Source organism: Halichoerus grypus, chromosome X (assembly GCF_964656455.1).
Source record: "Halichoerus grypus chromosome X, mHalGry1.hap1.1, whole genome shotgun sequence".
Lineage (NCBI taxonomy): Eukaryota > Metazoa > Chordata > Mammalia > Carnivora > Phocidae > Halichoerus > Halichoerus grypus.
This window is the reverse complement of record NC_135727.1, coordinates 891,128-902,921: the sequence shown is the minus strand read 5'-3', so window position 1 is coordinate 902,921 and position 11,794 is coordinate 891,128. Positions and strand designations below refer to the sequence as shown.

The 11,794-nt window shown below is 41.0% G+C and overlaps 1 protein-coding gene and 1 long non-coding RNA gene across 16 annotated transcripts in view; one reads left to right on the top strand and one right to left on the bottom strand.

Annotated features, from left to right (window-relative positions):
- Window positions 1-1,928: 1,928 nt before the first annotated feature.
- Window positions 1,929-11,794, bottom strand: part of F8 (coagulation factor VIII) — a 128,539-nt gene continuing 118,673 nt past the window's right edge. For 13 of the 15 annotated variants that reach the window (XM_078064133.1, XM_078064128.1, XM_078064130.1 and 10 more), the window contains one exon: window positions 1,929-3,891. In XM_078064133.1, coding sequence (XP_077920259.1) covers window positions 3,736-3,891 — 156 coding nt within the window. In that variant the 3' untranslated portion in view covers window positions 1,929-3,735. The remainder of the gene's footprint in view (window positions 3,892-11,794) is intronic. The other 2 variants (XR_013444558.1, XR_013444561.1) reach the window with 2 other exon arrangements.
- On the top strand, window positions 7,371-11,769 carry LOC118547565 (uncharacterized). Its single transcript, XR_004923162.2, has 2 exons — window positions 7,371-7,780; window positions 11,451-11,769. It is a non-coding gene; the product is annotated as an uncharacterized LOC118547565 (long non-coding RNA).

Sequence of the window (11,794 nt, the reverse complement as noted above, 5' to 3'; positions counted from 1 at the left end):
ATTGACCCTGTACCACTGTTCTGGAGAGCTTTTTTGTCATGAATCAAGTGTCCATATATAATGTGGGTCTACTTCTGGATTCTAGTCTATTGATCTGTACTTGTGTCAATACCACGTTGTCTTAATTACCGTGACTTTATTTTTTTTTAAGATTTTATTTATTTATTTGACAGAGAGAGAGAGAGAGAAAGCACAAGCGGGGGAAGCAGCAGAGGGAGAGGGAGAAGCAGGCTCCCCACTGAGCAGGGAGCCCAATGCGGGACTCGATCCCAGGACCCTGGGATCATGACCTGAGCCGAAGGCAGACACTTAACGACTGAGCCACACAGGCGCCCCAATGACTATAGCTTTAAAATAAATGTTGCTGGGGCACTTGGCTGGCTCAGTCAGGAAAACATGTGATTCTTGATCTCAGAGTTGTGAGTTTGAGCCCCATTTGGTTATAGAGATTACTTAAAAATAAATAAAAAATCTTAAAAAATAAAATAAATGTTGCTTTCTGATATTGGGAATATTTTGGCTATTCTTGGCCTTTTACATTTCCACATGCTTGATTCCACAATGAGAAAATGCAGGAAGTTAGACTGAGATTGGTTGAATCTGTAGATCTGTCTGTGAAGAACGGAAATCTTTGTAACATTGAGTCTTCTAATCCCAATTATTTAGGTCTTTTAAGATATCCCTCAATAAAATTTTATAAATAGTCTCAGTCTTGGTTTGCAATATGGATGAAATTGTATCCACAAAGTTTCTAGAAGCACTGTCAGTCATCACCCTGTGATGAGATAGTCGAGGAAGAAGGTTAGAAATTGTTACATTTTATAAACAATAAAGTTAAGTCTAAATCTGTATCTTGTCATCATAAAGCTTGATTTCTATATAGTCTGTACACTAAACTTTTCTTTTTTAAAAAAATATTTTATTTATGTGAGAGAGAGAGCACGAGCAGGGGAGAGGCAGAGGGAGAGGGAGAAGCAGGTTCCCTGATGAGCTGGGAGCCCGACGCGGGGCTCGATCCCAGGACCCCGGATCACGACTAAGCCGAAGGCAGACGCCCAACCGACTGAGCCACCCAGGCGCCCCTAAACTTCTCTATAACATTGAAAAATAGACTTGTTTTAGTATGTATCTTCCAAAGATTGTTGACTTGTAACCTTGAGATTATGTTTGATAAAATGCTTGTGAGAGAAAATTGTATTTGTTCACTTAGAGACTATATTTGTCATAGGAGAGTGAATTTGCTTCCTGATCTTCTGAAAATTAACTTGCTATGATCTCAGTGATTTTGTAAATAACTCACTTCCCGCGGAGCAGGGAGCCTGATGCAGGACTCCATCCCAGGACCCTGGGATCATGACTTGAGTTGAAGGCAGATGCTTAACGACTGAGCCACCCAGGTGCCCCTGTTCCGGTCTTTCTTTAATTTTGCTTTGCATTAACAGACTCTGATCTGAAGATTCAAATTTGTTTGATTATTATTGTTATTTTATCCCAAAGTTTTTCCTATTGTTTTATTTGACCACATCCAATCTGATCTTTCAGGAACTTTGAATTTTTATTGTGGTAAGAACACTTAACAGAGCTCACCCTGTGGAATTTTGAAGCGCACAATACAGTATTGTTAACTACAGCACAATATTGTACAGCACAGCTCTAGGACTTATTCATCTTGCAACTCCCCTTTCTCTTTCAGTCTCTCTCTATATAAAGTCTTCTCCTGGATCAAGGCTCCATTTCTAATTTTTAAAATTTTATTTTACCTCTCGTAAATGATATCACTTTCTACTCTGGGCTCAATTTAATCTGGTTTTCTAAGTCACTAATTTGGTTTTCTAAAGTCTCCATCCTGCTATTCAGTGCCTCTGTTTGTTTTTAATATGAGTGTTCACATTTTTATTTCCAGTGTAAAAATACAGATCCCGAAGGCATTTGTTTGTATGTGCCAAGATTTTATTTAACTAGTTATTGAGGAAACCAGCAGGAAGACAAAAGGCCTGGGTCCAAGAGCATTTGAGAAATAGAGATGTATATAGTCAATAGGAAAAGAATGCCAAAACAAGGTCATTAAGTTAGACATAAGAATGACTAAACTTTTACAGGAAATAAAACCATATCACCTTTGGGGTTAACTTTTCTACCAGGCTATTAAGAAAAACAATTTATTGATTTTTGTAAATTAACCTCTGACCTTACAATCTTACAGAATTATGACCCTTTGTACCTTCATCGTTGTGGTTTGTGCTACATTCCCCCAAAAGGTCGGATCAGCGTCAAGCAGGATTATTAGAAAATGCTCTAGCTTGTGGAAAAAAAGCATTTATTTTCTTACTTCTTCTGAGATTGTAATACATTTTTCTCTTATACTAGGAACTCCTGTTTTTAAATTGCTCTGGATTGCCAACTTTGGATGCTTCCTCCAACTGCTCTATGGTTTATCCTTGCCTCTAGCCCCCTTTGCCATCTAGGAAATGTTTGTGGAGTCATAGTGAGGGGGGCAAGCAGGTGTAAGAAGCAGGTGGAGGCGCGTCCTGCACTAGAGGTCTTTTCGCTCTGCTTTCGCCAGCTCAGTGTTCTTCTGACTCCTTGAAACTCCAACTATGTAATTGGGACTCTAGTTTCCCGTCACGGTATAGAATTTCCCCTGCTTCATTTTTGCTGTGTTTCAGCAGGAAATTAGCTGAGGGAGGGAGTAAAATAAGTGTATCACTAGAATTATACAGGTGAAGCTCCTATCCCAGATAGCCATGGATTCTCCTTGTTTCTCTGTGGGAATATTAAAAATACGCTCTTTAGAAATCTATTATGATTATTACCTTTCTTGGTCACCACAAATTTCAAGGGGACATTGTCATTTTACTTCTGTGATCCTAACCTATTATTTTCCTTGTTGATTAGAATTAAGACCAAATGGCTTTATTTGTACATCCTTCTGAGATTAAATTGAACTCTTTAAAGCCATTCGCTCCTTTAAAACTCTGATGAAATCTCTGGACACTGTTGTCAGAAAAACGCACATATGCATTCATACATAATGTTGTATATAATGTCAGGGAATTGAGGGGGGCGGTTCTTGAATCCCACCTGTGAGTCTCAGTTTAAAAACACTAGTTTTTGAGGGAAGAGTATGACCAACTAAGATAATTGTATCTATCTATACCTATATCTATAAGGAGGCAAAAATAGACTTTATGTACTGGTTCTGACATTATCTACATTTTGCAGATTGTTAAGATGACTTGCCTTTGGCTTCAAGGCTGTGGCGATATGATCCCCAAACGTGTTTTGCTCCATGCTTCACCAGGATAAGAAACAAATGAGAGTTTTATTTTAAATGTATAAAGCCTAATCTGAAATGCTTACATCATGAATATCTTCTGCCAACTTTAAACACACTGTTTTTCTACAAAAGAGGAAGTGGTGGCTGTGTGAGAGACCTAATTTGTCAGGAGGAGAATGCTTTCCAGATGAGTCTTCTCCTTTCCTCATTACATGGGAAGGAAAAGCCAATCTGGGAGCAGTTGCAGCAAATGGTGAAGAGTTCAACTGAATGCAACGCTCCCAGGAAGCGCAGGATTAATGACAGTTGATTTGGGAGGCTTCCGGGCAGTGTCTGCTAGGACCAGGTTATTTCCTGCCCCACACAGAGAAGTCAGGGCGCCACGGGCATCGTGGGGCAGGAAATAACCTGGAGGCTGGGCTCGGAGGCAGAAGACAAGTCTGAGGGGTGCTGCACCCTCAGGACAGCTGCTGTGCCGCACAGCCCAGAACCTCCAGCCTCAGGGCGATCTGGCGTGCCCAGCTCTGGGGGTAAATTCGAAGGTAGCGAGTCAGTAGTGGCGGGTCTAGAGAGTTCACCACAGGTGTGAAAGAGTCTTGATTTCCCTGAAAAACCTGAAAGAAGAAAGATAGCATTGATTAGTTGTCTGACAGGAAGAACATTACAATGTTGGTCCCCCGTCCCCCGCTCCATTGGCCTCCTACTGTGTCAGCCGCAAACCCATCCCTCCGGCCCCGACATGGCCCTCCGCCTCACTAGCATCTATCGCAGGGCCCACTGCAATGCACAGACGTTTTTCCACTCCCCACTGAGTAGTCCATGCTTCCAGGAGTCCCGGACTGAACCAGGGGGGTGGGGGTGGGTGGGTGACTGGATGACTCTGCATCCTATGCATCGGCCTGGGAAAGTGACATCTAGAATTAAGAGCACCTGGCTAGCCTGCTGTGGAGGCCTTTGCTCCAGCTATGCCTTATATCTGGAATGTTCTCACCCACTTGCCAAAATCTTAGTGAAATTGAATGTTTTGTGCGAGGTTACGCCACGCGTCTGCCTGCTGAGCCGTGTGGAGGGGGGAGTCAGACTTTTGCCCAGGAAAGTGCACAACAAGCCCTCACTAAATGGTATCTACGGTCCAACCAACGTGACTTGCTTTCAGACGTTGGTTTCACACCTCTTGGTACTAACTGGAGGATAATAACAAAAGCAACACAATGTCAGTCAGCTCCATGAGGGTCAGAGACCTTGGTCACATAGAATATATAGTATAATGTATATACATGGCAAATACACTATAAACATTTGTTAAAGTTTGTGTGTTTGATGAAACTCTTGAGAAACATTAAAGTCCCTGTTCTGGGATTTTTCGACAAATGTTTACGGTATATTTGGAGGCTTGTACGGCTTCTGTTAGACTTATTCCTTGCTTTGTCCCCTCAAGTTTTAATTTTAAAATGTTATCAACCTCAAGAAATTGAAAGAATAATGCAATGAACACTTAAATCCTTCACCTAGATTCAGTAATTGTTAACATATTATCTCTCTATTTCTCTACACACATGCTTACACACACACACACACACACACACACACACACACACACATTTTCTGAACTACTTGAAAGGAAGTTGTAAACCTCATGTCATTTTGCTTCTAACTACTTCAGCATGTCAAACCTAAAAATAGGGTATTTATAACCACAGAATAACATTTTCATATCCCCCAATGTAATATTGATATAATATAGCCTAGTATTCTAAAATTTCCAGTTATCAGTATGATACCCTTTATACAATTTTTCCAATCCAGAATCTAATAAAAACCACACATCACATTTACTTATCATATCTCTTTAAATCACCTTTAATCTAGAACAGACTCCTAGTATCTGGACTTTTTTTGTCCTTCATGACATGGACATTTTTAAAAGTGTAGGACTATTGTGTTGTAGAACCCACATTCTAAATTTGTCTGTTTTCTCATTATTAGATTTTGGTTAAATATTTTTTTAACATTGATTGATTGATTGATTTTAGAGACAGAGAGAGCGAGCGAGCACACCCAAGCGGGAGGAGCAGAGGGAATCTCACACGGGACTGCATCTCACAACCCTGAGATCAAGTCCTCAGCCTATACCAAGAGTCTGACGCTTAACCAACTGCGCCACCCAGGTGCCCCTTGGTTAAATATTTTTAGTGAGAAAACCCAGTGCATGATGTGTCCTTCCCATTACATCATATCAGGGGACACATGATGCTAGTTTGTCCCATAAATTGATGATGCAAAGTGTGATCACACGGTAAAGGTGGTGCCCACCAGATCACTCTGTTATAAAGGTGATCATTTCCCTTCCCTAACAATCTGCGGGATGATACTTTGAGACCGTGTAAATATTCCCCATCAAGCTTTCATCCAATGGTTTCAGCATTCATTAAAGTTCCCTACAAGTATTAAATAGTATATTGATGAATGCAAATTGATTTCCTAATTTTGTCATTTCTTCTACATTTCTTAGCTGGAATTCTTCTATGGAGAAAAGCTCCTCCTCCCCCTTTATATTTTAAACTATGATTCTGGACTCCTGGATTCTTTCTTTATCGTACGTATTATAATCCATTACCATCATTATTCTTTTTGATGCTCAAATTGTCTCAAATTTGGCCAGCAGGAACCCCTTCAATCCAGCTCTTGTGTCCTTTTTATAAGACCCCATTAGTGTTTGTGCATTCTGGCACACCAAGATGTTCCAAGATTACCTGGCAGTTTCTTTGCTCCAGCTTTGGAATCAGTAATTTTTCTAAGAATCCCAGCTTCGGGGCGCCTGGGTGGCTCAGTTGGTTAAGCGACTGCCTTCGGCTCAGGTCATGATCCTGGAGTCCTGGGATCGAGTCCCAGGATCGAGTCCCGCATCGGGCTCCCTGCTCGACAGGGAGTCTGTTTCTCCCTCTGACCCTCCTCTCTCTCTCTCTCAAATAAATAAATAAAATCTTAAATAAATAAATAAATAAATAAATAAATAAATAAATAAATAAATAAGGATCCCAGCTTCCTTTTACTGGGAAGTGGTATCTAGAGACAAAGAATGCTCTGGGTTCAAGGAAGCTCTGCTCCAGGCCGAGGCTCCTGTTCCATGTGTCTTCTCAGGTTGGACATTTTTATCTCATGGCAGAGGCACAAGAGACTGAGTCAAACACACACATTTAAAGTTTCTGTTCGGACTCACATTCCATTGGTCAAAATGAGTACTATTGCCAAGCCCAAAGTCAATGGAGTTTTCAAGGAAGGAGGCAGTGAAAAATCAAGAACAATAACACATTTTACCTCGTTTGCTGTTTTCTGTTCATTTAGAAGTTCTTTATAATTTCTTGTTCCAGAAATAACAGATGATTTTATGTAGGCAGGGATAAGAAAGTTGGGTGGAGTATTAGGTTTATTAGTCCAGGAGCACCCTCTACTGTTGATAAAGTGAAGTGCAATTTCTTTAATAGATGGGACAGAAAGGGGCTCGCGTCTTGTGATGTTTTTGCTTTTATAGGACACTTGATTTCCACCAGTTGATTTCTGTTCTTGTTCATCACCAAGCCTCCAACAGATATATCGCCCTTCACCAGAAACAGTGTCACCTCCAGTCCTACATACTTTCAATCCCTTTCCTTTTGGTTCCAGAAGCCAATGCTCTGATCCACAGGTCTTGAATATTAGTATTTCTTCACTCAGGGTGGGAATTTCTCTTTCCAGAAGTGATTTTGTTTTCTACCACTGACCTTTTCTCTTTTTTTTTTTGCACAGTCTCTCCTAGACTCTCCAGAGTGAGCTCTGGAGCTAGCTCAGCTGGCTCTGCATGTTTATTTTCTACTTACTTGTAAATAGAAACTTATAGTATTCTTTGTATTCTAGCTATTCTGTAGGTGAGTTATGGGTGGTTTTATGCAATTAAAAATATATATTCATAGCACTGGTGAAGAAAGATTTATTTCTTCCTTTCCAATTTAGATGCCTTTTATTTCTTTCTCTTGACTAATTTCTCTGGTTATAACTTCCAGTGACATGTTGAATAGAAGTGGCAAAAGTGCTAGTCCTTGTTTGTTTTGTGAAAATTAATAAAAGGAAACCTCCTTTAGAATGGAGTCAGGAGGCCAGCAGGGTGAGCTCTCACACCTTACCACTTATCCTCAATTGAAAATCCAACAAAAGGATACCATTTTCTTTACTACTTTACTACCAGAGCAGAAGGGAGAAAGGTTCACCCCTCCTCCACCCTCATCCCCGCAACAGCCCAGCCAATAAGAGACAGTCACAACTCAGCCAATGAGAAACCACTACACTTCCAACTTCCAGTTTATTCCAATGGACTTTTTGTTTATAACAGCTCCTCCCAACTCCCCCCTTTCCTGTATTAAAAGGGTGTGCCTCTCTTTTGTTCTGTAGACTTGACTATGGTTCGGCCCTAGCTTGCTTGTTCCAGATTGGAATTCTCTGCTATTCCAAAAAAATCCATTTTTGCAGGTAAAATAACTGGCAGTTTTCTTTTTAAAGTGAACATTTTGCCATTTCTCCACTGTATTTTCCCTTTCATTCTGGGATTCCGGTTATGTAATTTCCTTTTATATGTCTTGTCTTCTGTGCTCCATCCTAGGTAATTTCTTCAGCTATATCTTCCTATTGACTAAATTCTCTTTGGCTGTGTCTAATCTGCTATTAAGTCTTTCTTTTTTTTTTTTTTTAAGATTTTATTTATTTGACAGAGAGAGACACAGAGAGGGAACACAAGCAGGGGGAGTGGGAGAGAGATAAGCAGGCTTCCCACTGAGCAGGGAGCCTGATGCGGGGCTCGATCCCAGGACCCTGGGATCATGACCTGAGCCGAAGGCAGACGCTTAACGACTGAGCCACCCAGGCGCCCCTAAGTCTTTCTTTGATTTTCAAGCTTCAACAACTATGTTTTTCATTTCTTTTTTTTTTTCAAAGATTTTATTTATTTATTTGACAGAGAGCGCGAGCGAGTGAGAGAGCACAAGCAGGGGGAGCAGTAGGTAGAGGGAGAGGAGAAACAGGCTCTCTGCTGAGCAAGGAGCCCGATGCAGGACTCTATCCCAGGACCGCAGGACCATGACCCAAGCCGAAGGCAGATGCTTAACCAACTGAGCCACCCAGGCACCCCTATGCTTTTCATTTCTAAAAGTACTTTTGTTTTCCGAAAACCGCCTAATAATTTTGGATAATTTGTCATTTATTTTTATGTTTTCATAGTTCATCAATATCTGATGTTTTTCGATACTAACTCTGTATTGATTGTTCTTGCTCACTTGTTTTTTTAAATTTAATTTCATTAATTTTTTTAAAGTAGGCTCCACACCCGGGACGCCTGGGTGGCTCAGTCGGTGGAGCGTCTGCCTTCGGCTCAGGTCATGATCCTGGGGTCCTGGGATTGAGTCCCCGTGTCAGGCTCTCTGCTCAGTGGGGAGTCTGCTTCTCCCTCTCCCACTCCCCCTGCTTGTGCTTTCTCTCTCTCAAATAAATAAATAAAATCTTAAAAAAAGTAGGCTCCACACCCAATCTGGGGGCTTGAACTCATGACTCTGAGATCAAGAGTCATATGCTCTACCGACTGAGCCAGCCAGGAGCCCCTCTGCTCACTTGTAGTCAAGTTGGTTGGTTGTCTTGCATGTTTGCTAATATTTATGATCTTATCATTTAAGGATGTGGGAATCTTGGAGACCTATACTGGGAGTGCTTTCTTCTGAGTGGACTTCCAGATGCCAGGAGGTGCTACTAACCTGCAGCTACTTTAGCTCCCTTCTGGGGTTCATTACCTAATGCGTTCAGTTTTCCTTGCATTTTGCTCAAAGCTTAGTCTCCTAATAACACTAATATAAGCATTTTCCTTTAGGAAAGCTCATCCATTTTACATTTTCTCATATTTTACCTCTGTTTGCTATGATTTCAGCTCATTATTTTCAAATAAAAGCTCATGGGGTTTTATTTGGGGACTGGAGAGTCCCCTTTCCTTGTTTCCGAGTGTAACAATGCATTAAGAAGTATGCACCTCAGGATGGCCCGCACTATGGAACCAGTGGCAAAGAAGATCTTTAAAGGAGTTTTAGTAGTTGAACCCTTGGGCGTTTTTGGAGCATATTTTTTGTTTAATAAGATGAATGCAAGCCAAGATTTCAGGCAAACAATGAGCAAGAAATTTCCCTTCATCTTGGAAGTTTATTACAAATCCATTGAACAGTCTGGAATGTACGGAGTCAGAGAGCACGATCAAGAAAATCTTTAAGAAAAAAAAGAAAAATGGCTGAATAGCAAAAATTAGGACCAGTCATCACGTTCAGCCTCCCATCTAAGCTGTTTGAGACCTTTGTGGGGGAGAAGAAAGATGAGCACACCACATTGCAGACTCCTCGCCCCACAGAACAAAACAGGAACTTCTGGTCTGCCATGGCTCACAGTCATTTCCCATCCACTATGCACATCCCCTGCTTTTGTTTGTTGCTTTCCTTTGGCATTTATTATTAAAGACTACTGCTTAACAAATAAAAGACTAGGAGAAGGAAGGAAAAAAAAAAGGTATGTACTATAGAGTGCCTGGGTGGCTCAGTGAAGTGTCTGCCTTCGGCTTAGGTCATGATCCCTGGGTCCTGGGATCGTTGGGCTCCCTGCTCAGTGGGGAGTCTGCTTCTCCCTCCCTCTGCTCTTGTGCTCTTGCCTGCTCTCTCTCCCTCTCAAATAAATAAATAAAATCTTTAAAAAAAAAGAAGTATGTACTATAAGTGAGATAGCCTTCTTATTGTGATAATATATACATAACATATAATTTACCATTTTGACCAGTTTTAAGTGTACAATTCAGTGGCATTAAATAGATTCACAATGTTGTACAAGCATCACCACCATCCATCTCCAGAATTCTTCATCTTGCAAAACTGAAACTCTATGCATTAGACAGTAACTCTCCATTATCCTCTCCCCAAGTCTTCGGTAACCTCTGTTCTACTTTCAGTCTCCATGAACTTGCCTATTCCAGGTACCTCATTATAATTGTTAATTCTGTGTGCCAACTTGCCTAGGTCAGGAGGTACCCGGATATTTGGTCAAACACTATTCTGGGTGTGTCTGTGAGGATGTTTTTGGGTAAGATTAACATTCAAATGGTAGAGTGAATAAAGCAGATTTTCTTCCAAACCTTTGAAAGCCTGAAGAGAATAAAAAGGCTGACCTTCCTCTGAATAAGAACTCTTCCTGCCTGACTGCCTTGGAACTGGGACATTGGCTTTTCCAGCTTTGGGGCTCAAACTGAATTACTGGCCCTTCCTAAGTCTTGAGCCTGCTGGCCTTCGGCCTGGAATTTACACCATCAGCTACCTTGGTTCTCAGGCTTTTGGACTCGGACCGGAACTAGACCATTGGTACTCCTGGGTCTCCAGCTTGCTGGTTCACCCTGCAGATCTTGGGACTTGTCAGTCTTCATAATCATAAGCCAGTTCCTTACAATAATCTCTTTATACACACACATACATAGGTGTGCATGCACACACACATTCTATTGGATCTGTTTCTCTGGAGAAGCCTCACTAATACACTCATATAAATGGTCCTTTTATGTCTGGCCTATTTCTGGACACCACATTTCCCATGCCCCACCATGGGGTGTGGCCTATTTCATTTAACATAATGCATTCAAAGTTCATCCATATGGTAGCACGTATCAGAGATATACCCTTTAAAAAATGGGAATATCCTCTAGCATACATATTATCTATACTCTGGTCCACTGAACTGCCAGAAGCAGAAGTCTAATCCAGCATTGGAGGATCAGGGAATTCTTCCTGGAGGAGAAGATGTTTATCTGAGACTTAAAGAATGAGCCAAGTAAAGGGCAGTGCTAAGTACCTAGGAAAGAATTGTTCTAGGTAGAATAAACAGTATGTAAACAGGTAGAATGTAAAAGCCTGGTATGAGAAATAACATGCTGTTTTTAGGGACCTGAGAGTTTCTTAGTATGGGGGGGGGGGAGCTTAGAGAGCAAAGGAGATTGGTAAGGGCCACACCATGATTAATTCTTGATGAAAAAGAAAAGAGACCATAGAGATGAACTATTCATTCTCTCATTACTCATGGGATAGCAAGACTTTTGTCATGTCCTCTAATTAGCATAATTTGTTGACTTATCCAGCAAACCCACATCAAGAAGGAAGATTGTCTGGGTCCCATATGTTAAAGATCAACGAGGCTTGGGACTCTAAGTTGCTGATGAGGATACAGACATCTTTAAACATCTGGCAAGTAACTCTCATTCTTCTTCAGCCCTCTGATTCTTGCCATCATCCTGGATGACATCAACATCCATGAGGATAATCAACTTTTGGCTCTACTCTGCTCTTTCCTGGGATTGTACGTCCTTGCTTGGAGTCACTGTGTCCTCCCAAAATGTCTTTCATGGTGTCCTATTACTATAGAGACTCAATAAAATTTATCTTGAAAGTTTGATCTTATATCAACCTTGTTATGTTTCTAAAT